Here is a 25,228-nt window from a genome sequence, read left to right on the forward strand (position 1 = left end):
TCAGTTGAGTCTAGAGAAACAAAGAATTTCTCTCCTATTCCACTGATTTTTTTTCTTTAATCTGTTATGGATTGAACCCTAGACAGAGGCAGCAAGCCAAGAACTTCACTATTTCCATTTTAAATCTGTAAAAACACACTCAGACATCAAAAAGAGAGAAGTGATAATAGGTCTTCCCTTTCTCTGTGGTCAGCAGAAATTCTACATGTAGTTTCAGTGTGTACTAGCTGCTCTGTTATAGAAGAGATCTACACACCAGCAAGTTAACCCAAAATGCTCATGATTCACAGGAGTCTGTCCTGTTGATATCAGCCATCATCCCTTTTCTAAGCTGCCCAGAGTGGAGTGCTTGAGAAAAGTGCTGGTTTGGCAAAAAGGGAACCTTGTACGTGACAGATGTAAAAGCTGGCAGTCCATCTGGGGCAACTGGCTAGTCAGAAAATGACATTTTTTTTTTCTCCTTTTAAGAAATCTTGACTCCCTTAACGGCTGGTCAAAGCCTGGTGCAGAAGGTGTAATCCTCTGTGACGTGATTTGGAGTTGCTGGAACACTCTTCTTTTTAAAGTTTAGCTTATTGAATTCTTCTGTGATTTCCATGATTGATTTCCCTTTTGTTTCTGGAAGGAACAGGTGGATAAGTATCCCTGAAGTGAAAAGTACCCCCATAAAGATGAGGAAGCAGAAGTGCTTGAGTCTTTCCTGCAGGGAAGAGCAAAGTGAGAAAGAAAGCAAGATGAGCATAACTTATCTTTTGTCACATGCTTGGCAACGTTTTTGTATTTGGGTCCCAAAGTACTTTGGATTTGATAAGGAGTTCTTTGCATTTTGACCTTTGACAAATATTTCAGTTTGAATAAGTATGTTGGACAAATCAGGACTCTGCAGTTGCAAAAGCTGGCTCAGGAGAGCAGGTGCCAAGCACTCTAGACTGACATGGCATTGTCATCTCCTGCTGCTTTTCCTCCTTCTCCCAGGGAAAGTCACTCACCACAATGAATGGGAAAGTTGTTCCAATCACAAAGATGCCCAGCCAGTTCAAAATGGCACTGATCACAAAGGCAGGTGGTCTGCAGGAGACCTTGACTATTTCAGCCCTGAGGGAAACTGTGGCACCAGCTGAAAGGAAAGAAGAATAAGAACTATTGCTTGTTGATGTGTTTGGTTTGAACATTTGGATGAAGTGTCATACAGTCAGCAAACAGATGCTGCTATCACAGACTGACATTCAAAACACGATTATGTTGCTCTTTTTAAGAAAATATAATGTTTGTTGCATTTTATAAAATAGGCACACCAGTTTATTAAAGCGGTAAAATATTTGAGTAAATTTATTCGGGAGGTTAAAAAATTAAGTAGGTAACATTTGAGAAAGTCTGACATCTTCTCATGAAAGAGGCTGTGTAAGGATGGAATAACAATTATTATTACTAACAAGAATTCCCAACACAGTACTGCTAGATCACCAATGAGTGATCTTCCCAGATTCACTTCCTGGGTGTTTGAGTTATGTTTTGAAGTCACAGGACTTTGACAGCTTTGAGTTAGAAAAATAATTCAACTCTGCCATGTGGGGAGGCAAGTGTTGTAAAAGGGAATAGGCTCTTAAAAAAAGTTTTATAAGAGGAGCAGGTAGAGTATGCTGGGAAAAAAATTACTCCAAAGTAGGTCTTCTGCTTTGATGTCTGTGTGAGATAAGATGTAACATTATACAACGTTGAATTTAAAAGAACTCTTTCTTTTCTTTTTTTTTTCAGTACTTTTAAAAATATATCTTTTACCCATCTGCTTTTGTTCTATGTTTCCATTGAGTACTTTTTGCTGTGTTCCTTCCCTCTTTTTATCAAAACCCAAATCTGATGGCATTGAAGTTTATGGCCAAGGATTAGACCCACAACCTCTAAAGAATACAAGATTAAGTTAAATGAATTTCGTTATGCTAAATATTATGCAATGTTATCCAGTATTTTCCTAACTATATTAAGCCCTCATGACTTGAATTCTGCCCATCGCAGGGGGGTTCGGACTGGATGATCTTTAAGGTCCCTTCTGACTCAAACCATTCTGTGATTCTATGATTCTGTTGTATCTTTTGAATGAGTGCTTACCTGGCCCAACTCCAAAGACAACTGCAAACAAGATAATCAGACAAAGGCTGCAGTATGGCATCCAGAAATACCAATCCTGGGGAGAAGAAAAAAACATAACGAACTTCTGGGTGAAATCTGTTAATAATCATAGGTGAGAAAAGCTGCTTGTTTTCAAACACTGTCACCTCAATAAAAAATACATAGCATGTGGGAACCAGCAGAGAACTGAGTGCTGTTTCCTGTGGATGAAGCAGTGAGAATTTTGTTAGATGAGCAGAGAAGCAGATTCACTGGTATAGAGCAGCTGTCAAGTTTGGAAGCTTTCAGTTAAAGCAAGTCCGAATAGCAGTTTTCCACCCTGTTCTCCTTTCTTCTTGACACCATGGTGCTTTCCCAATACTCAGAGATATGGGAAGACCAAATCCTATCTTTCTTCATTTTTATTAAGTGATAGCTTCAGTAACTGATACTGGAAAGGAACTTGCTTAGGTTTTAGTGGAGAAGATATGAGACTTGATGCTTTAGGAAAAAAGATTCCTCTCTGCTATGTTTGAGATTCTTCATGAATAAAACAAAAATGGAAGTCTGCTGCCACTTTGCTTCAAGGTTCATTTTACGGCAGTATCTATAGTGTAGCTCTTGGATGAATGCTGGTAACCCCCGAGACTTGCTTCTGGGGAAGCAGCAGCAATGAAACAGTGTTAGAGAGTTGAACAGGGTCTCCGGTCTGTGAACAGATATGTGCATTCCCAGTATCTTCTGCAGCAAGGTTAAATTTAGAATTAAATTATGCCAAGAGACTGGGAGTTTATTGTTACTTGTTAAAAACTGCATGAACAAAAAGGGCCATTTTTCTAGGACTGTGTTTTGATTAGTGCTGGCCGGTCTGTAGTGCTTGCAGCCTGATGAAATCAGGAATTAGTGCTAGTCTTCCAGTGTTTTATGTGCTCCTTGCTCATGGGATCATGTTGAAAGGAAGGCAAGAGTGCAAGAGAGTACTTACCAAGAGAGGGTTTACTCCTATGTATAGATGGATTTGATCTTTAGGATATTTCCCTCACAGAGGGTATGCTGTTAATACAGAAGTTATTTTGGAACTTCTAAGCATCACTTTCCTTTCTCAAGGGCATGTTACTGCTTGTGAGCAGAAGCTAGAAATACAGTAGATAGAGAAATCTGCCACAAGAAGAGTTTTCCTACCTGGAGGGAGAGAGTCACGGTGATGCAAGCTAACAGTGAACCCATGATACAATAGCCTCCTCTTAGGAGCACTTTCCTGCCCAGTCGCTCAATGATGGAGCTCTGAGGGACAGAAATCATACTGGTGTCAGTGGCAGAAGGGCAAATTGTGACCCATTCCTGTATTAATGACTTACACAAACTAAAGCAGCTACGAGTTCAGAGAGTCCAACAGAGAGGGTCATATAGGAGATTATTCTTTCATCAAAGCCAGCTGCTTGTAGGACTTCAAAAGTATAAAAATAAATCTGGAAAAAAAAAACCCAAAACCATAAAACAGCAAGAGAAGAAAAGAATTGATTTCTTACCCATACCTGTGTGATGCTGGCGGAGGTGGGAGCTGCTAACTGGGAAGCACGTAGCTCAGCTTTAGAGTGAGCTAGAATTCTGCCCTGTTTCTGGTAGTATTCACTTTATTGGCTAACAAAAACATTATAAAATTATCAATTAATTAATTTGATAAAAGATAAAATGCTGGGATAAAAGGACCTCCAGTTGAGGTTTGCACTGTCCTGGTATAGGTGCTTTCAGAAACAGCCAGGTGTATTTTGTCTGCTGGAGCTTATCCAAAACCATCATTGTAGGATATTCTCAAGAAAGAGGAGCGTGGGTTATGGAATTGTGAGGAAGCAGAACAAGCATCTTTTCTGTATCTCTGCTTCTGTTTGGAGATATGCTGAGATGATGAAGATTCCATTTTAAACTCTATTAGACTCAGCTGTGCATTTCCTTTACAGGTGTTGCTGCATCGTGATGTTAAAGGTAGAAGAATCACACAGGCAATTGCAAAGCTATGGCTTCAAAGCAACCCCAGAGAAGTGCTGCTGCAAGGAAGAGAACTGCAGAAGCTGCCAGAACAGTGAGTATGCTCTTTGATTAGCTTTAAAGGTAGAGTGAGCACACTGCCACCCCAAAGCCTTAGGATGCTGAGAGTCAGTGGCCAAACAGCAGAAGTTGCAGGGAGCAGTAATATAAAACTACGTTGCAGATTTTGCCAATATAAGGTGAGCTCATTTGTAAGAACAGGTTCTGGGGTCTTGTGATGGCTTCCAAAAATGTCTCTTAAGTAGGCCTAAGTACCAAGGAGGGTAACTCCAGCACGGACCAAGAGCTGGGCAGAGGGCTGTCATGTGAGCCTGGCCAAGCTTTGCAGACTGCTGGTGCTGCCCTGTAGCAGGGCTGGCAGACAGCACATTGTGGCCTGAGAAGCCTGAGAAAAATAGAGGGAACCTGGGAGCCGTGATGTCTCCTTTAAGGTTGTCAGTAAGTGTTTTGAGACTTTAAGGGGAAAATACACTCAACTGCATTGATGCCACATAGCTGAACTGTGGCAGTCAGAATAACTATCATGTACAGCTGCCAACGGAAAGCTGGATCTTTCAATAGCTCCAGGACACTCAAGATCTTGGTGTTTTTCATTGTTGCCTTCTCTTTCATGATGTCATCAATCTCTGCTTGGTGACGGCCTTCACCCCAAAGCTGCCTTATGGCTGTGAAGGAGAAGGAGAGTGAGACCTGCCATGTTAATTCATCTCTCTTGTTTGTTGCCTAAGGAGTTTGTTGAGTAGGTGATGCAACTGTCTGGCAGCACAGCATGTGTGGGGATGCAGAGATATCCTATAGTGTGTTCCAGAGCCCTGGTCCACTCCTGCATAGAGGGATCTGTTCTGACAGAGGGGCCTAGTGGGGTGCACAATAACTCCCTCCCTGGCCGTGGGTCCACCTTTCTGTCAGGGTATGAGCATGCAGCCAACAGCCAGAGCTACAAGGTGCTCTGTGGAGCCCTGCAGCGCAAATAGCCATTTATCATTTGTAGTTTCATTTATCTGTTATCATCAGTTGTCATTTACCATCAGGCTGATTGCACAGGTGGTGTCAGGTGAATGTGAAAGGTTTTATAATACAGAACTGTAGAAAGAAGTAGTTTCATGTTCTGTGTGAGGACTACAACGAAAATGCACTTAGTGGGTATCTACGGAGTCATCTTAGAAATGAGCAAGGAGAAACTTTCTCCTGTTTGTTTTTTTTTTTCACACTGGGAGAGCCTGTATCACAAAATAATTGAAATTTAAGTAAGGAACAGGAACCTGGAGTCCTCAGTTACCTTTTTTGCAGCCTTCCAGGTCTCCTTTATGTATGAGGAGGTATGATGGGGATTCGGGGAAGAAGGGCAGAGTCACCAGCTGGACCAATGCTGGAAGTCCACAGGAGGCCATCAGCATGGGCCACAGGGACTGTCTACCGAGCAGCTCTCTGGTGGGAATAAAACATATGTGTAGAATAAAAGTTCATTGCATTAGTTTTGAGGAGGGAAGGAATGGATAGAAGAACAGAAGAAGCAACAAAAGGTAATGGGGAACCAGAAATTAGTTGGATTTATAAACAATTGTATTATACCTTTGTCCTGTAATTTGCCCTATGGCTTTTCCCAGCGACCAAAAGAAAGAGGCAGTGGAGTTTGCAAAACCGCGTAGCTTGTTAGGGGAAATTTCTCCAACATATTGTTGATGTAGAGGAACACAAAGGCCTTGAGGAGAGGAGAGCATTAGAGGAAAGAAGAAACGAGATATTTATAACCATTGGAAATAAAATTGCATGTAAATAATTGGGCATTACAGAATATTGCTGTCTTATGCACCAAATTGTTTCTCGTACTTCAACCCACGTATTAGATTTTTCAGTACTAGATTTTCTCACCTGTTCTACAAAAGTCTTTGGTTCCTGTCCTCTTTGCCAGTGCAGTTTCCTAATCTTAAGAAATATACAGCTTTTTCCTTCAGGGTGTAGGTATAGCCTCATCATAGTATCTCTTGCATCCTTAGCAGATTTTAAAGGAAACGGAGTATGCAAGTGCTGAATAACTAAACATTCTGTGGTAATATTTAATTTGCTTGTAGTTAACCCACATAACCTCAACCTTTTCTGACATGATGCTATAGAAGAAGCTGTATGGTAGATCCATTGTAGATTAAAATGCACAGGCCTATATTCAGTTCTGATTCGTACATGATTTGAGGGGAGGTTACAAGTATTTGTTTTCCACTGTCAAGCAATAACTTTGATTTCAGGCAGAGTTAATATTTCCAGCTATTGGTGAAATACTTAATAACCCTGACATTCCAAAAACTACTCTGGGAACAAGAGCCTTTTCCTGACATGGTGCTCACAGCCCCTTTTATCGGATTTGATAGCAACATGTTCTTCTCCTGGCATTATATGATGGCAAAGCAATTGAGACATGCAATCTCTTTAACAAAACCCAGGTCTTTGTAGGAGGCATGATACCGGTTCTAGATCAACGCAGGGCCCCTGTGGGGGAGCAGTTCTCAAAATGCAACCGTACTTCTTCCATACAACTGTATGCCAGAGAAGCAATGTACAAAATCTGGTTATTTAGAAAGCAGGTGTGTATTTCTAACATAATAAATTAACACAGGCGTGTCTGTGAATATCCAAACTGAAAAGGAAAGCGTCTTCTTGTGTAGGAGACAAACACAAGGCATACTGATACCAGCACTGGATGTTTTTGCTACATGTGATCTACCTGCCAGGAGTGATATCGCTTCTTTATACCCAGCTCTTTGTACTAACTCCAAGGACTTACTCCTTTGAAGCATGTTGAATAACTTTGTAGAACATTCGTGAAATACGTTCAGAGTTAAAATTAAATGCCTGTGGTCTTGAACAGCCTGCTTATCTGAAGCCTTATGAGAATACTAGCTTTAAACTGTATGCCATATAATTTCCAGAACAGTTAACTCAAATTTAGATAATATTATACATATTTTTCCATCAGAAAAATACCTTGTTTCATATTGTATCAAAACATTCCTGACAGCTCTGAATATTTATACACTTGGCATAGATGAACTTCGTTTGATGTCAGTGAAATTAGAAGTAATTACGCACTTTATTGCTGGCTGTTACAGAAGATATTCTGACAAGGGTTCACCAACCTTAATATTTTATTTTCTTAGTGGAGGGTTAGTATTTGCTTTGAATAAAGATGTAAAATTTTGGGAGATCCTGGTGACCTTTAGAAAAAATTCTTACCCACACTTATTCCACAGATGAAGCGTCCAATTAGAATCATCTCAAAGGACCGGGCTATTTTACTGCAGCCCATGATAGATGCTGCTGCTATCATGAGTAGATTGTTGCACAGGAGACATTTCTTTCTGTAAGTGCAAAAAAGGAAAAAGCATTTTTATATATCAGAAGTGAAATGGCACTTAAGCTCCTGGCGTGTACGATGTCTGGGGTGAAATTGTCTCAGTAGTTTTGTGAAATTATACATTTGTGGTCCAGGACAAAATAAAGCCTTCCACACTACTGGCACTGGATACTTGGAACTTACGGTGTGCTTTGGCACACAACTAGACCTGGGAGCTTGGAAGCACTTTGGGGTTTCATAACAGAGAAAAGTCTCAAAGCTTTTCTGCACTTGAAAAATCCATCATGAAACACATTGATGTAGCATCTCAGTGCTGCTATATTTTGAATAGCACCTCACTTCTGTCTTCAGCCGGAAGGCTGCCTTTCCTTCTGGCCAAGCCTAACCCAACCTGAGTGTCTGTGTCTGATGTCACAGACTGGCAGCACAATTGATTAGCCTGTGCCACAGGAAAAGGTCAGGAAGCAGCAAAACCTGTTGACACCAGCAAAATCTGTTGACACCGCTGCATTACAGCCATGACTAAGCCCTAGAAGTCTGTCTCACATTCCAAACCTCAACTGGAATTTTCTCTAGCTGAGATTCAATTGATAAATTGTCTTTAATTATACATACTTGCCATACTTGATAGTCAGGTATCTGCTTCCTGCAGAACCCAGGAGACCTCCTATACCAAAGATGGACACAGTAATAGACCATAGAAACAAGAGGTTATCCTGATGGATGGGGTAGCCATATCGCTCCAACCAAGTTTCATTAATGAAAGCCTTAACATGCTGAGACAGAATAAAAGAAATCATTAGCAATAACTAATGTAGGTATTATATTGTATTTACAAAATTATTTTGTTGCTTCGGCTAAAGTTACTATTTCATATAGACTCTAAAAGTGTGCGTTAGCTAATAGACATAGTGATATGAAGCCTGAAAATAACACCTTCCCGTAAGGTGATTTCTTCAAAATAATACGGGGTCTTCCCTCTAGACCCCGTATCTTGAGTGGAAGTTTTACCTGTGATCAGTGGAGACGAACAGACATGTTCCTAGGGCGTGGTTCACTTGACTTGTATTTGTCTGTGAAGATGGGTAACTACTAAAGTATCAAATGACACCACTGAAGGAGGCACGTGTGTTTGTAGGGGAGACAGATGCCATCCCAGTCAGTGTGTGCCTTCTGAGGAATAGTTCTATAAACAATAACTTGCAAGTCTCTTTTCTTCTATTTGCGTACTTTGACATGTTCTGCTTTACATGACAACATAGCAACGGGAATGAATTGTGAGAGGAGAATACTGTCATTAAACCCTTACTGACTGCCCGAGAGGAGCATCCTTAAGCAGGAATTTAGGCTCGGTGCTGCTGTTAACCAGAGTGTCATGTTCATCTTTGCCTACCTGAGACATGTAGGTAATTGAAGAAATTTGAAAGCCATTTTGGAATGTTCCGCCAATCCCCAGCACAGGGATCATTTGAAAAAGCCCCTGGTATTGTACCTGCAGAAGCAGAACAAAATCTTCTTAAGCTTGTAGCCACATCAGGCTGTTCTTTGCCTGTGATTTTCATTCCCCAGAAACGCCTCACTTGTTCATAGGATTTGCAGATAAGCATGTTCTCTCCACTTGCCCTGGTGTGAAGTGTATATCCTCCTGTGATTTTCCTACTCAAGGAAATGCAACCTTTAGCTATGGGAACAACTAATTTCCCTCTCCTCTGTGTGATCTTTAGTTAAGAGAGTAGCAACCTGAAGGCTGTTCCTCACTCCAGGGAGAGAACATGAGAGTGGTTTTGAGGAGGGAGGTCTTACTTTCCTTCCTGCTGGCTGGACAGTGGCCGTGCCCATGGGAGTGACCAAGCCCTCGGCATGCAGACCTTTCCTGCCTTATCTGACAGAGCAGCCACTGCGCTAGCTACCCTTCAAGCCCTTGAATACTGGGCAGTGATCCCTCAACTTGAGTTTTGTGGCAGAGCCTCCTGAAATCACTCAAACCAGCAAAAATTTTTAAAAATAAAACTGAAAAGGGGGAAAAAAAAACCCCTCAAAACAGACTGGTGTTGCTTGTAGCATGTTTTTCTGTTCAGACTCCTGGCAGTGTGGCAACCCGTAAAAACCAGAGAGTTTTTACCCAGATGGAGAAGAGAGAACAGCATGAAAAGGCTTTAGGGCAGAATTTCAATTCTCCGATAGTTCTTCTCAAACTGTGCTGTAGGAGGAAATTGTCATATTTCTATTACCATCATCAGTTCTGAACTCTTGCCCCACCTGCCTGTCTCAATTATCGTGATCATCTTAATCTCTTGGGAGCTTTGAGAACAGGCATCCTCTTTGATATTTTGTCTGGATGAGAGGTTAAATGTGCCCAACAGGAGCTGGGAGCTCTTTCTCAAAGAGCCTTTGCTCTAAGTGGAGGTGCCTCGCTGATGCGTGAGGCAGCAATTCCAAGTTTGAGACTTAGCCAATGCCAGGATATAAATGCTGCAGATTCACACAAACGTCCCTGCCAAGATGCCACAGCTACCAACATCCAGTCCTGTTCCTTACCTTTCAAAACATCTACCTGCCATCACTTGCACTAAATAATTAGTGGTATGTTTAACAAAACTTTTTTTCAGCAGGTAAGCAAAGCAATTTATCTTTGAAGTCAAGTGAATATTTTCCAGTAAATGAAAACATATAAGAAACATTAACATATTGATAAAAATGTGACAAAGACGGATGTTAGAGAATACAAAGTGCAAATGTCTGTAATACCTACAAATGGTGGGCAGAACCACTTCCAAGAGGCTTTTAGTGAATAGGAGCCTTGTTTTTACTGAGAAGCTGATTTTGTTTTCTTTGAAACACTAGTAGCATATAGAAATGTCAGAGATGCAAATAACCCACCAACTACTTACCAGGTCTGCTAGAAAGCTGGTCATCTCTGGCTAGGGGCTGGCTCTCCAGTGTATGATGTGTTTTTGTCATTACAGGCTTCTGCGTCTCTGTCTCCTGCCTGCTGGTATGGCAGTTGGCATTTGGTTTCAGGGAACAGAGTTAAATTTTTACTGTTTTGTCTTCACTCACTTATATTTACTTTGACTGGCCAAAGTTAACACCGCTGGATTAAATATTTCAGGAAATAATTGCATTTAGTCCATTCCACAGGGGGGAAGTTTCAAAACAGAGAAAGTTTGCACCTGGGGGGAAGCAAGGGCTTTGGAGAGGGAAAGGAGAACAGTTAAGGCAAAAAAAAAAAATCTAAACTGCTTTCCAGGAACAGGAAAATACTTTACTTCTATGATGCAGACTGACGAGTGTATCTGCCATAATGTGCACAAAGCAAAAAAGCAGCTGGCACAAGTTTTAGGTACTCTTATTTATTATTAAGTAAAGTACATGGGTGAGGCTCAAACTGTAGCTCTACATAGCTTCTGCTAGAGACAGCACTTGCAAGAAAGACCTTTGCCTGGGGCTTTAGTATTTGATGCTCTATGCTGTTCCTGATATCAAAGTCTTCTGCTTGCTCTTACTTGTGCCAGGGGACTTTACCCCACACCCAAAGTCTGGGGTGGGGACAGATGGGGCAGTGAGGTTGTACTGAAGCCTTCAGGAAATGCCCAAGCTCATCCTTGGGACTTATACTTTCTGTTCATCATAGGCAGAATGCAATTATTTACAGAGGGGTTTACTGGAAATACCATGAGTCTAAAGAAATGAGGGAAAATACATGTTAATAATAAAATCCTGGTTGTTTGTGTAATCTCAACTATTGCCTATGTAACTGCATAGGAAATGATGTTCGTTCTGGTTTGCAGTAGCATTTGGAATGATTTGACATTCTGGTTAGTTTTTCTCATGAACACCAACAATTGTAACATTTTGATTGCACAAAAATGCAAGTTGTATAGCTTTAGGCTATCTTTTGTTTCAAAATAGATATTTTGAATATTTAATATTCCCTTTTTATTATTTAATTTTTCACTAATTATATCAAAGCATAGGGGGAGTTATGCTACAAGGATTCCTATGCTCCCTGAAAATAATTACTGAGGATGTCACAGAGCAGCAAATTCCACCAGCTCACAGTGAAATTTCTCTTATATTTTTGGGGATTTCTGGTGATTCTGAGCTGCATGTGCATGTTGCTCTTCACCTTGTCAGCAATTTTAGGAGGAAGTGAACAATTTTTTTTGTTCACTGTTCTCAGGTTTTTAAGGTGATATGAGAGTGACTTTGATTCATGAAGATTCTGCTCGTGCCTATGAAGGAATAGTCACATCTTTTCCAATAATAGAAAATAAATAATTTATCTTTGGATTTTCTGCAACCTGCAAGCAACAAGGTCCTTTATAATGTTACTTGAAATATATGGTCCTTTCACTGACTAGCTAGAAGGTAGTGCAGGTGATATGTTCCTCATGGGAAGTATTTCCTGTAAAGGAATGTGGTCTCTTCCTAAAATGCAAAACACCAAATTCTTTGTAGCTGTCTGCATCCAGTTTGTTTTGTCACTGTGACATGAAATGCATCAGTCTTCAGGTGTGAAGCAGCAAGGGGAAAAAAACAGTTAAAAATTCCTTCTTACCTGAAGGGAGTGACGGTGAGGACAGACAGTGCCAGGGTTGTGACAGCATAGCCCTTCCACAGCAGTGTCTTCCTTCAGACTGCTCAATGGTAAAGGTGTGGGAGGACAGGAAAAGCACTCGCTTCCTAGTGAGCACAGCTGAAGCCTGAGTAACACCCTGATTCAGTGTCCCTTACACGCAGCAGAGTGGGAAGGAGCACAGTGACCATCCCTTGGTGATATACATGGAATAAGGCCTTCTTCAAACCCAGCTGTGCACAGGACCTCAAAAGTTCAGAAATAGACCTAGAAAACACAATATAAGAAGAAACTTGCACTGGGAAAAATGTACTGCGTTTGTGGTGTCATCTCTAATGTCAGGACTGGTAAGCAAGCAAACGGGCTACATTTCCACTGGTGAACTGTTCTTTTGGTTGATTGTTGAGCAAATATTTCTTTGCAAGAATGAATTAGAAATAGAGAGAGTGTTTTTGAAAGATTTTCACATGTGTTTAAGAGAAAGAAGCTGCTACCATTTTAGTGGAAATTTTTCCTCCATGTCCTAGTCATCATCTGATGCAGGTCAGCTGTGGGCCAGAAAAACGAGAGGTAAATCTATTGTGTTCCTTTGGTGTTGGATCTACAGAAGTGAAAACAGAGGTGCTAATGATGAATGAATTTCCCCGAGGAAGATAAGGGTATTCACAAGAAGCTTTTTTCTTTCTCTTTTCACTGTTGCTACAGCTGTTCTAGCCCCACTACATGCAGACAAGCCCAAGAAAACTGACAAAACCAGGGGATGAGAAGGCTCTAGCGAGCAGTAGCTCAAAGAGACTCCTGTGCCTTCTAGCCAGTTTTGTTGTCTTTCCTGACAACATCAGCACAGTTACATAAGCCATAATATTTACATAGCGTAAACTCCTTTGAACAGATGCAAACATAACCCTGACACACTAATGATGATACCACTGGTTGTATTCAGTTCTACTGGGTGTCAGCTGCAGCCACCTAACAGTGACTTTGGCGCTGATGAATGGCCCTGTACTGAAATAAGTAAGGCTGGACGGCACCTAAATTTCCAGCTTCTTCTTGAAGCCATCAGTCGCAGCAGTGACACTGAAGCAGTAGTACAAAGGTGAGAAAGCTAAAAGAAAAAGACCCAGCTTACTTGTTTTAGCTCTCGTTTTGAGTAAGAGATAGTCAGGATGAGTAGTCAAAATAATTTGAGCTGTTGCTTGCACAAGTATGAGGAAGAGAGGCCTTGTCAGAGGGTTAAATCAACACGTAAACATTAATATTGGTGAGTTAATTGTATACTGTCTGGTTTATTAGTAACTGCAAGAGATGCAGCAACAGTGAGCATTTGGGAGAACAGTTCTCCTAGTGTTTAGCACATTGGATTTGTGCAGCCTGGAAGGATAAATGTTTGAGAGGGTAATGTTCCTTAAGCCATGAAGTAGAGAAGGTGCCCAGCAAGACTACCTGTAAAGGACATTTCTTGCAGGAGACACTGGAGCTGTGTCAGAAGGAGCATGGCTGGACTTCATAAGAGAGGGACAGGGGGATTCAAGGCTCATGCTTTTAAGCCAGACATGGTGCTGTGTGACAGGGACGAACAGTCCCTCTGCAATGTTCAGGCTGTGCTTCTGCTCAGACTAGTTCTAGCAAGAGGACCAGCAAAGACAAAGTGACACTGACTAAGGTTACAATAGAAAATTCTGTCTTCCATGTGTGCAGAAAGATTGGGACTCCTGAAAAGAAGATATGAAAAAGAGAAAGAGGAGAGTAAAATTGGAGAGAGTGAACTGACAGATGAGTGTGAAATTTACCACAGCAGAACAGGCTATTGATCTGGTACAGTGCCAAGAGCGAATACTGATACTATAATGTATTATGTCTACTTAGTTAGCTGTTTCATGTCTTTAATGACTGTTCAGTGCACTTCAGAGGTACGACCACTTGCAATTGCACCACACTGTGAAATCTGTGCAAACTGGGAAAAGAACAGCATTTTGGGGAGAGAAGTGATTAAGTGCTGCAGTGGCCAGCAAGATTAACAGTTCTCGAATAGCAGCAATACATGGGTGCTGAGAAGCACAGCAACGGTAAAGTGTAGTATTGTTTGCTGATGTGCACAAAGAGAGTGCAATGTGTCATAGGCCACTACACATCTTGCAGACATTGGCTATCACAGATTCTGCTTTTTTTTTTTTTTTTGGCAATTAGTTATTTATAAAATGAGCTGAAGTTTCAAAGTGTATACTCTCTCGATGCTCTCTCAAAGTGTCTTACTCCCTGTCTCACACTGGGATGCTGGTCCTCTAGCTCCCTGCACTGCTTGTATGTTTGTTAGCCTTATTCTGGGTACCTCATGGATGTCATAAGGGTAGAGACCATTGCTTACGCTACAAAAACTTGCTCTAGATTTTGCTGGAGTATGCAATTGGATTGCTCCAGAGGATGCATGTGAGAGTTGTTCTGTACCAACTGCCCAGAGATCAGGACTGATCCCTATTATAGAGACAATCAGGACATACAGTTACTTGTTGTCAGCTCAAGAAAATAGAACAAATTTGAGTTCTTTTTGTTATTCAGCCTGTTATTTGTTCGTGTGCAGTGTTCATGATCAATACTAGATCCGTTACAGTGTGATATTGTAAAGAGATGACATGAAAATTGCTTACAAAAACTGTATTTATGTTTCATCCTCTGTTCATCCTGCTCTTAATCCTGAGCAGAACTTTCTTACAAAGTAACAAATACAGAGCCAAATCCCGCTTCTTTGAAATGATACCAAAGGAGAAAGGCTTGAAATAAAACTGATGTCTTATGCTAGAAAAGGTTTTCCATATGCTGATTCTGGGAAGTGTCAGTAGTTACTGATGTCGTCTTTCTAGAGAGCTGTTCTAGGAAGCAGCCGTTGTCTCTTACCATTGAAAGCAAAGATGAGTGTAGAACAGGACTACTTGGATTAATGACAAGCTATCTGTGGATTACTTTTTGGATTATAGTTTATTGAAAAATTCCCTGTTAAGGTTTACTTTTCAGTTCAATTTTGAGACAGGGCTTTTTGTCAGTGCAAGATGTTTATTGTGGCCTATCAGAGCTTGGTGCAGAATGTTTGTTCTTCGGTAACATTCTTCTCCACAGTCTGATGATGTTTCTTCTTAAATTGGCGTGTTTTGAATTCTTCTGTGATTTCAAAGGTTGACTTCCCTTTAGTTTCTGGGAGGAACAGATAGATGAGAATCGCTGAGATGACCAGGACCCCAATAAAGATGAGGAAGCAAAAAGGACCAAGAAGCATCTGGAAATAAAATAGAATAAGATGAATGATCTCCGTGACAACGCTTGCCTCTATACATTCTTGAAAACTGTTGATTTGCTCCTGTGAAATGAGGAGTGAGTTGATTTTCCGGAAGGGATACTTATTTATCTTTACAGTCTATTCTTGAGGCAGCAGAGGTTGTCTGAAGTCTAGGAAAGTGTTTTACATAAATGGTCTCTGTATGCCAGTAAAAATAAAGGATTCACAGCTTTGATCATCTACAAGGGATTTCATCCTACTTTCTGTCCAGACCAGCCTAGAAAACCAGTTTAAACTGGTGGAATCAAAGAGAAGATTTTAATCAAATTACATACGACAGCAAAGGGGAAAATCATTCCAGTGAAAGTGAGGCCTAGCCAAATGACGATTCCACCAATGACAAAAGCAGAGGACCTTGTTGAGAGGGTGAAGATTTCATTCATGACAGATGCAACGGCTCCAGCTGAGGAAAAAAAACCATAAAAATGCAATAAAAACATTGTTGCAGTTAACCATATTCCTCAGAGTGAGTGAACTAATGTGACTGGTCAAACATAGTCCCAGTGAGTCAGGCTGCTGTGAGATCATCTAGATTTGGGCAGCTTAGCCATCTCTATGTCCCATACAGTCTTCTCTTACAATCCATGGAGAGCGATGGAAACCTCTGAAGGGCAGTTTCTATCCACCAAAGATGTACAAAATATGAAGGTGAATGGCCTTAGTGGCCCTTTTCTCTGTGTTGCCCGTAGGAGATGCTTGGGTTCTGCTACCATGGACGTTCTGTTAGGTTTTCAAGATATTCATTGTCCTTATATACAGCTATTACAATAAAAAAAAAAAAAATGAGGATGAGAAAAGACAGAGCAGTGCTAAGAGACAGACTGTGTGTGCCATCAGACATCATTCTTTAGCAGAGTAGGATTTTACAGATGAGTTGAAAAAACTCTGGTATTTACAAGAGGCTACCGCTGCCCATGTGCGAAGACAGAGATAGGCCAGTTGGGCTTGAATGCGCTGAGCAGTATTCATGCCCTCCAGGTACTTTTTTGGCTCAAACCTGTAATCTAGTGAGAGGAAACAGCATCCTGAGGGTCTGAATTGTTTCAAGTACTTTGTTAAAGAAATTCTTTCTTGGGTCACTAACTCATCAAAAATTGGAGCTTCTCTAATTTCCGTCCAAACTAAACTGTTGATTTTCAAAGATATAGTCACACAGTGTAGTTCTCTTTCCACAGATCTATGGCCTGTGCGTACACTTGTGGCCCAAGGTTCCCTGTTTGTGCTTTTGTTGTTGTACTCACCTGGTCCTATTCCATAGGCAATAATGAATAAAAAGATGAGAATAACACTGCAGTAACGCATCCAGAGGAACTGATCCTAGACAAAGGCAGAAGGAGCAAAGAGAATGGCGTTTAGTGTTACAACTGTAACACAGCTGTTCAAAAAGTATAGGAGAAGCAATGTTTATGAAAAAGCATGGGATACCGGGCTTCGTAGCAGAAGCTCTCCAGAACTACTTATCTCTATATGCTGAACACAGTGGAAGGCCAAAAGTAGCCTTGTTGCAGACGGGTGATTTTTAGAATCACCTTAAGAATCATTGTCAAAAGGATGATCCTTAAAATGTTCCCAGCATATATGGCAAGATGTTACTGGAGTACTGGGAACAGGACTGGGAGTACTGAATGCCACAGATGACGATCTTAATGAACAAATTAACTGCTTCTATTGATGACCCAAACAAATTAGAACACCTGCTAAGTTCATCTTTATTGGCCTTAGGAGAGAGTCAATGGCTTCTGTCAGACATTTCACCTCACTGGGAACGAATTGAAGAAAATGGATCACCAATTAATTGTAAATGCCCTGGGAGCAATGAAAGTTGATCTTGCCTTAAGTTCTATCCAAGCACAATTGAGGATGCAGTCTGTAGCAGCAGCTATTATGAGAGGAGACAAGGGAACTTTGCCCATCAAAACTGGTAAAATTATTTGGAAATTAAGAAACAATTTAAGAAATAGTCTCAATTTTGGTGGCAATCAGTCATCTTTACTTATCACTTAGAGAGTGTTTAAATTGTCGCCTTTGTCCTCACTACATGCAATGCTTCAGTATACATGTATACCAAATTTAAGTGCTAGGATTAAACCACAATGGAACTGTACTGTATCCATTAGAACATAAAGTGTAAGCCCATCAAAAGGAAGGAAAATTACAAACAACTGATGTAAGTGCATGTCCTGTGCGAGAACAACAAGGTTTCATTTATGAAAGTAATACCCTCAAAGCTCAAGATATGTTTAGACTCAACAAAACATTAGGCACTCAGAGATGCATCCGAGTGAGGCTCCTGAAACTACTATCATATGTGTTGGAAAGGGATGTATATGCATGTGAACATGTGAATTTTTATTAATAGGTGACAATCTGCAATACAACCAATCACTCTACACTACGTGTATTTTTTCCATGATTATTGGTTGTGATTTTAATTTCTCTGTACTGGTAACTACTCATGAAGACGTCTTTTGATTACATGTTAAATTGCAAGTTACAACCAACACCTGTTGGAATGAATTTGACTGTAGTCAAGCAACTTCTCTGTCATCCTGATTTGATAAACCTTCTGCAACAAGTGCGGAAGAACAGACAAGAACTCTTATCACAATCCATCATGACACTGAAGAAATACACTGAGTACTGGATGCATGTCTACTCCCAGAGAGACATTTGCTTACGCTCAGTAGAAGGCTTGTTTCAAGCAACAACAGTATCAGTGCCATCAGCAAATAACCACCCCACAGGAGTATCCGACGTCCAAAACGATCAATAATGGAGCTCTGAAGAGTAGAAGAAAATTGCATATCACTGGTAGCATGGAAAAATCCAGCTGTCAGCTGTCCAAAAAATCAAGCATTCTTCCCAAGTTCATTTTACTGTAGAGAACACAAATCTTATGGGTACCAATTTTGGTATTTTATTGAGTTCCTTCTAGCATCTCTAATGCTGTGAATTGCCATTAACTGCCCAGCATTGCAGCTACTTTTTCATAAACACTGTAATCAATGGAAGTATGCTGTGATTCCATTTATACAGAAATATATGGAAAAAAGTATACTTATTTAGGTTTGAATCACATTTCATTTATATCTGTATGAGTAAGAGAGGAATTCTTATAAGAAATTATGGAGAATGAAGATGGGAAGAAAGATGTAAAAGGGGGGGCAGAATTTGGAAGGAATGTTAACAACCACCTCACAGACCTGTGCAGTGCCACAGGAAACATCTTGAGCTCACACAGAATAATTTTCTTTAAGGAAGAATAGTCTTGACTTGCATGTACTTTAACTCTTAAGTCCCAGAAAGGTGTGACTTACACAGAAGATGACAGAGATGAGCTCACAGATTGCAACTCCTAGAGATACATATGGGATTATGCTTTCCTGCAGGTTGGCTGTCTTAAAAATTTCTGAGGTGTAAAAGGTGATCTGGGAAATAAGAAACAGTTTTAAAATTAAGCGTAGTCAACAGATGGGATACGTGCTTATCCAGCATCACTTTGAACTAGATTTTTCACCACTGTAAAAGCAGCATTACATTGCTGGGGTTTAGTCAGGGTGACATACCTGCTTGAGATGTGAAAAAAACAGAAGCTTAATGGAGATGAAGAAAAGGGATTTGAAAGCCCAGGGGAAAAAAGAAGTTGAAAGGAGCATACTGTCTGTGAGACATCAGAAAAACATGTTGTTTTGGCAAAGAGGAAGAGGAAAAGGACAAGACACGGAGTGAGGAAAAAGAAAAGCAGATCTCAGTCACAGTAGACCATACATCGTCCTACAAAAAGCTGATTCTATCACTCTTTTCCAGTTGCTAAGTAGAAAGTGCTCACCCGCCAGGTCCCTAGTGGACAGGGCACAATCTCCGTTCAGTTGAGCACAGAGGTGCCTTCTCTGCCCACTTTTCAGGGAACTGTAATGAACAAGCTCTGGCAGGGTGCACGGGCTTAAGAAAGGTGTATGGAGAGAGATCCGTGGGCAAGTGACAAAAATCATCCAGCAGACATGACTGTTAGCTTGGGCAGTATTTGGCTTAGTCACTTTGGATGCGGAAACATCTGGAAGGAAATGGCTTCATGGATGATTCTCCATTATCAAATGACATGAAAGTTGGATGGCAATAGCTGGCCATCTACTCTTGCCAAAGTCGAAGAAAGTGGAGATGGAAGTCTAGATAAATAGATCTCTGGGTTGTAGGAAGCCTTACGATATTTAGAACCCTTTCCTCTACAGAGTCTTTAGTAATACCACCAGGGGAATGAATGCAACAGTCTGGCAGGAACTTATGCTGAGTTGAATGTCTTGTATTCCCACCCTAGAAGTTCCCTTACATATAGGAATAATAATAATGATGATACCACAGAGGAGGAAAGTCAGTGGGCTCTGTCTGAGGAGGAAAAATGTAGAATCAGAGAAAAGGGACAAGCTAAAATTGTGGCACTTTGGTTACTTAATAGTAGATTTAAGCATAGAAATAGAGTATACTCAACTGCACTCAGGCCACAGAGCTGTAGACTCAATAAAAGGAGGAGCATGGTACTCAGCTGCGGATAAACAGATGGTTCCTTCAGCACCTGTAGGACATTCATGATTTTGGTGCTTTTTGTTACAGATTTTTCCTTCATCAAGTCATCATACTCTGTCTGATAATTCCCTTCTCCCCAGAGTTGCTTCATGGCTACAGAAGAGACGGAATGAAGCATACACCATCATCTGATCCACTCACTTCTGTGTTTTTCAACTTTTCATGATATTTGCAATGTTTGCAGTTTGGTTTTGTGCTTTGGTTCATCAGTCACTGACCAAAGAGCTAGAACATGGGTTAGCGGAACATGAGACTGCCCTGGAAAATGGCTTTCAACTTGCTATAGTATTTAGGCATAGATCCTAAATATTTCTAATGACTCCTTTTAGTCTGGAGTAGTATAATTCAATGCTGTGATCATTAATCATGTAATTATCAAGAAATCTGTAGTTGGCTAATGTAAAAACTAATTGCCTCTATTTGGTTCAATTTCCCAAGAGCTGCAGTTTAACAAATCAAGAATCTAAAGTTCTATTTTACCTTTCAAACAACCAGGCTTGTCTCCTTTTTGCATCAAGAGATAGGGAGGGGACTCAGGAAAGAATGGCAAAAAGAGCAGTTGAATCAATGCCACCATCCCAGAGAAGGACAACAGCACATTCCATGTGTCTTCAGCTCCTAAAAGATCTCTATGAAAGCACATTAGAGTGTATTTACAGTCTGTAACTACTTCAGTATTTTCTAGATTCTAAACTAGTTAAAGAGGCAATATGCATACAGACTTGAAAATATAAATTGAAATAGGTGATGTTTACACCAGGAAAAGGAAAATACTTTACTTCTACTGCAAGAGCTTTCTTGTCATTTGGATATTTTCTAAAGATCAGTAGAGTTTGAACATTAGCACAGAAGCTCTCTAAAACAATACTGCAGTCGTGTGTGAGGTTATCAACAAAGCAGCAGAGATTTCAGATCTCAGAAGTTTACTAAGAGTGTTTACATACAATCGTTTGTTATTAACTTCAGCAGAGAGACTCCACCTCTGAGATGAATTCATCCTTTCTCTCCCAGTGAATGACAAGGGAGCCTCGGTGACTGCTGTGGGCTAGATGCTTCCTTTTTAATAGCTGTAGTTAAGCAAAATAAAACTCTGTCTCTAGTATTTGTCCATTTCTAGGACTGGGAGAACAACACTTTCCTGCCATACCAAAGACAAATAAATAGAAAATAGGATGAAGAGTAGCACAGGTACCGTAATCCAAGAATTCTTGCTACAGCTTTTCCTAGTGCAAGAAACACAGAGGTGGTCACATTTATAAATCCACGCAACTTCTTAGGTGAGATCTCTCCAGCATACTGAACATGGGCATTCGTATGTATTCCTAAAGTGAAGAGGACACAAGAGAGCTACAGCTATAGAAAGCAGGAGAGAAGGTCCCTTTTCATTTCATCTTCAGCTAAAGGTGGTGCTCTCCTGTCTGTTCTAAACTGCTTGTATGTATGCTCCACAATACAGGCTAAAAATGTACCTTATACTTTGAGCAAGATGTTTAGCTAATCCATCAGATCTCTCCCTCAACAAGACCTCTTGAAGGCAAAGCACAGCTCATCTTACCTTTTCCCAATCTGTTCCTTGTTCCACTGGAGTTACTGTGCATGCCCAGGTACTCCCAGCAGGAAGATTTCTGTATCCACCCCAAAGAAGTCACATTAACATGGAGTAGTGGGGAGTCCTACCAGCACCAATGCCCTCCAGGAAGCGCCCAACCAGGATCATCTCAAAGGACTTGGCTCTTTTACTGAAACCAGTATGCAGAACGGCTACTATTAGGACCACGTCATTGAACAGTAGACATTTCTTCCTGCAACAGCAAACAACGTATGGGTATGATCCATCTTTACTTTTTGATGCCTGCTCTCCTTTGGATTTACAGACCATGTTTAAATCCATTGCTTATAGGACAGCCATATCTGATTATGAGAAGGCATGATGTCTTTTCAGGGGAGTGAAAAGGGAGGAGCTAGATTTCTCTTTTGCATGCTAACACGATGTGAGCACCGCATGAGACTGAAGGAAATTCCTGCAGGATAAATATTGATAAAGAACGGTCTTTTTCACTTCTTTCTTGTGGGCGAGGCTCCCATCTCCAACACCACACGTGTTTCCAGAACAAGGCAAATCCAGCTTCACTGAGAACTTGCTTCACTGCCCACATCAAGCTAGAGAGTTCTGGCTTTGTCCTTTATGGCTATCTTCAAAGAGAGGATACTGAATGTGACCTGAGGGACTCCTGCTTATCTTTGCTGAAACTCTGTTTGTTCTTACAAAGGAATGAACCTGCACCTTTTTTTTAAAGGCTGTGATCAATTAAAAAAAAAAACAAAAAACAAAAGGAACAAATTAAAAAAAAAGCTTTTGCCTACAGAGTATCCCCTTCTGCACTACTGCAGTGCTCTTGGACTCCCTGGAGCGTTATTGCTCAAAAAAGAAATTTCAGAGATTTATTTTTCACTAGAACTTCAGCAAAAATACAGGAATTGTATGGCACAAAAAACTGTCACAAGGGAATTAGAAACGGTTGCTTTTCTCTGTGCGCCCAGGGGTGGTTATATATGTTGAGTAGAGTAAACTCTGCAGCAGAAGGGGGCAGTCAGAATTCTGATATCCATTTATATTATGTGAGTAATATTTAATTGCTTCCCTTGTTGCAGCCCTGAGTAGTGAGCTGTTGGGAAGTGTACTTACTTTCCATATTTTGCAGTCAGGTACCCACTACACAGACATCCTAACATTCCACCTACACAGTACATAGACACGATGAAGGACCACAATAATGTGAGCGTCTCCTGATGCAGCACAGAACCATATCGCTCCAGCCAGGTTTCATTGATAAACTTCTGAATGTACTGGGACAGAAAAAGAGACTTAAATTCCACTAATTGCAGTAATTCTTCATTATGTGTACGGCTTAAAATTTAGAATAACAGTCATTACTGAAAGTGTGATTGTGGGACTTGTTTTCAAATTAGGATTGATATTTCCTCTCATACAGCCTAATAGCGTAAGAGAATATTTCAAAAGTTAATTATACTCTTTAATTTGTTGAATCCTGGCTCTTCTACACCTAAATATTAGGACCTTTTACTGATTTCTGTGAAATGCAAATGTTCTTGAGTACAAGTAAAGGACAGAAAGAGAAAAGGGCTGAACTGAAGGTTTAGACTCAACCAGCTCATTTGTAACTTTTTCTCCACGGTATAATCTTTAAGTAGAGTGCTTCAAGATTATACCGTGCATTATTCATTTTTCATTTTAGAGATGTTAGAGAGCTTTCATAAATGAAAAAAAAAGTTGCAGAGCCACTGAAACTTCCCTTGTCCCTCCATCCAGCTCTAGACCACAGCAGGAAGAGGGCTGCTTTTCCAGTTTTTTCACCATTTCTGATGTTCTGTGGGAATTGCATTTGGAGTACAGCTCCTAACATTTATGCAAACTCCTTTGACAGTGGACAGTGTAGGGTTGGGAAGAGCTGGGAATAAGTTCACATAGCATCTCCTAACAGATTTTTAGGGCATCTTAAAGGGTAAGGCCTGTTTTCATGAAAAGCAGTTACAGACGTGATTTTATGAAGGCTTTGCCTACCGGAGAAGTATAGTTGATCACAGATATTTGAAAACCAGATAGATGCGTTCCACCAATTCCTAGCACCAAAATCATTAGCAATAGCTTCCGGTATTGAACCTGCCAAAGACCACAAACACATCCTAAGTTCCTGATCATGAGATCATTTATGAGATCTTATATCTTTACATGTCTATGATTAAGAAGCCTTTAAAATGCAAAAATCCATTTTAAATTTTTCCACAATCAAGCAAATTGCTTGGAAATAGAAGATGCAAATCTACAAATTCCTTTATGTTCCTCAACCCCTCTTTTGCATTTCTAACATATTTCCTGGAGACACTGCATAGATTTATGCCTGAACTGGTGGTGTCCCCAGCATGTGCTCTATTGCTCAGTTTTGTTACAAGAAAGACTGCTTGATTCCCTTTGCTGCAATCTTCAAAGGTCATGCTGCTGTCAGTGACTCAGGCTAGGAGACAAGAAGTTGGATACTCACCAGGTCTGAGAGGAAGCCTGCCATGTCCCCTTGAGAACCTGCGTGCTCTGAGAGCCCTTGTCAGGCCTTTCAGATGAAAGATAAGTTTATGTGCTTAGATGGTAAGAAGCTGGGATTGGAGCACAGAAGTTAAATTCTAACTATGTGGCCTTTACTGACTTGTGTTGTCCTCGAGCACTGGCCAGGGACTCTTCTTGCTGGTTTAATTATTCTAAGAGCCGGATATGCCAAACCAATTACACCATCCATAAATGTTTGTCCTTCTTGTGTTGGGAGTGCCCCCCCTAATTTGCTCTGCTAAAACAATTTCTCGTTCCTGTTGTGTGGCCAGACTGTGCTTCCATCTTTCCTTAAGGGCAGAAGAGTTCCTCTTCACCTCTCTGGCGAGCAGCTTAGGCAGAGTGTGTGCTCCTCTCCAGATAAACCACTTCACATTGTAGTCGAGCTGAAAGACCTGTTTTCTTGCATACTGTAAGATTTTTAATTGCTTGAAGTGATTTGAACAATTTCCCAGCTGCAGGACATGAAGTATCTGAATATTGGTGTGCTGGATCCTTGCTAATACCCAGTTCTTTGTAGAGGGTTACACAGTTCCCAGAACCACTCAGAAGCCTCTCTCTTACCTCTCTATAACAGCAGAGATGGACTACTGTGTGCCAGAGCAGGATCCTCATTCTGTTCTGGCTTGAAGGTTGATTTTAAGAAGTATTTTTCACCTTAAAAATCTTTATTTTGAATCAGCTGAAGACTTGACTGTTTACAAAGTGTAAGTTAATTCTTGCTTTCTTCAGGTTTCTTTGTATTGCATATAGCATTTTGTACTATGTGGAATATAACACAGTTCACTCTGTACCACAGAGATTTAGCTGTCTGTGTTTAGTACCTTAAGGGGAGGTGAGAAGGCGAGGTTACAGTTCTGAAGGCAATAGAAGCGTTGCTCAGGAGCATGGCGGAAGCTCTGACCTTCCTCCTACAGTTTGCTTTCCATGTTACAGCAACTGATGACTGGCGGCATCATCCCCCCACGGTCGCCTGGGTCGTGTGCCCTGCAGAACAGGCTGAGTTTGCTCAGTCACACCTTGGTCTTTCTCCTGCTGCATATCCCAGTAACACAGTCTCCCTCCATACCCTCTGCCTGGGTGTCCTGTTGCACATCAATACAGTGAAATAATTCAAGC

At 40.8% G+C, this 25,228-nt stretch overlaps 3 protein-coding genes across 17 annotated transcripts in view; 1 reads left to right on the forward strand and 2 right to left on the reverse strand.

The window, feature by feature from the left end:
• Nucleotides 1-25,228, forward strand: part of LOC104064482 (derlin-2-like) — a 75,151-nt gene that overhangs the window by 11,304 nt on the left and 38,619 nt on the right. For 7 of the 8 annotated variants that reach the window (XR_008452769.1, XM_054082822.1, XM_054082819.1 and 4 more), the window contains exon 2: nt 4,065-4,186. The gene's annotated coding sequence lies outside the window, so the exon portion shown is untranslated. Of the gene's footprint in view, nt 1-2,100; nt 2,240-4,064; nt 4,187-25,228 lie in introns of those variants that run through there. The other variant, XM_054082820.1, reaches the window with a different exon arrangement.
• On the reverse strand, nt 484-10,548 carry LOC104064199 (solute carrier family 2, facilitated glucose transporter member 11). The gene is made up of 12 exons (XM_009566505.2): nt 10,393-10,548; nt 8,895-8,993; nt 8,117-8,277; nt 7,381-7,505; nt 5,725-5,854; nt 5,432-5,580; nt 4,630-4,817; nt 3,465-3,575; nt 3,289-3,390; nt 2,107-2,182; nt 990-1,117; nt 484-700 (listed from the first exon to the last, which is right to left on the reverse strand). Exons 1-12 carry the CDS (start codon nt 10,414-10,416, stop codon nt 494-496), a joined length of 1,500 nt encoding a protein of 499 aa, XP_009564800.2. The 5' UTR covers nt 10,417-10,548; the 3' UTR covers nt 484-493.
• On the reverse strand, nt 14,613-24,219 carry LOC104064186 (solute carrier family 2, facilitated glucose transporter member 11). Of its 8 annotated transcripts, none has more exons than XM_054082812.1 (12): nt 24,051-24,219; nt 23,573-23,671; nt 22,676-22,836; nt 21,667-21,791; nt 21,182-21,311; nt 20,470-20,618; nt 19,895-20,082; nt 18,726-18,836; nt 18,087-18,188; nt 16,650-16,725; nt 15,763-15,811; nt 14,617-15,348 (listed from the first exon to the last, which is right to left on the reverse strand). In XM_054082812.1, the coding sequence occupies exons 1-12, from the start codon at nt 24,072-24,074 to the stop codon at nt 15,129-15,131; spliced, it is 1,434 nt and encodes a 477-aa protein (XP_053938787.1). In that variant the 5' UTR covers nt 24,075-24,219; the 3' UTR covers nt 14,617-15,128. The 8 variants fall into 8 exon arrangements, 7 of the variants coding, with proteins under 7 accessions (XP_053938789.1, XP_053938787.1, XP_053938788.1 ...); XM_009566494.2 differs by having other exon boundaries at nt 14,622-15,348; nt 15,684-15,811; XM_054082814.1 differs by lacking the exon at nt 15,763-15,811 and having other exon boundaries at nt 14,613-15,348.

This window comes from Cuculus canorus, chromosome 17 (assembly GCF_017976375.1).
Source record: "Cuculus canorus isolate bCucCan1 chromosome 17, bCucCan1.pri, whole genome shotgun sequence".
NCBI lineage: Eukaryota > Metazoa > Chordata > Aves > Cuculiformes > Cuculidae > Cuculus > Cuculus canorus.

What these genes read in the sequence shown, in the direction of transcription:
- LOC104064199 (XM_009566505.2), bottom strand. Translation starts at nt 10,416, where the DNA reads ATGACCAGCTTTCTAGCAGACCTG. An exon ending in CATCTGTGGAATAAGTGTGG is followed by an intron (nt 5,855 to 7,380) that starts GTAAGAATTTTT and finishes CCTCTCCTCAAG; the next exon opens with GCCTTTGTGTTCCTCTACAT. An exon ending in CAACTTTCCCATTCATTGTG is followed by an intron (nt 701 to 989) that starts GTGAGTGACTTT and finishes TCTTCCCTGCAG; the next exon opens with GAAAGACTCAAGCACTTCTG.
- LOC104064186 (XM_054082808.1), bottom strand. Translation starts at nt 24,074, where the DNA reads ATGGCAGGCTTCCTCTCAGACCTG. An exon ending in CTGACTGCAAAATATGGAAA is followed by an intron (nt 21,792 to 22,675) that starts GTAAGTACACTT and finishes TTGCTGTTGCAG; the next exon opens with GAAGAAATGTCTACTGTTCA. An exon ending in AGCTCTGTGGCCTGAGTGCA is followed by an intron (nt 18,837 to 19,894) that starts GTTGAGTATACT and finishes CTTATTTCCCAG; the next exon opens with ATCACCTTTTACACCTCAGA.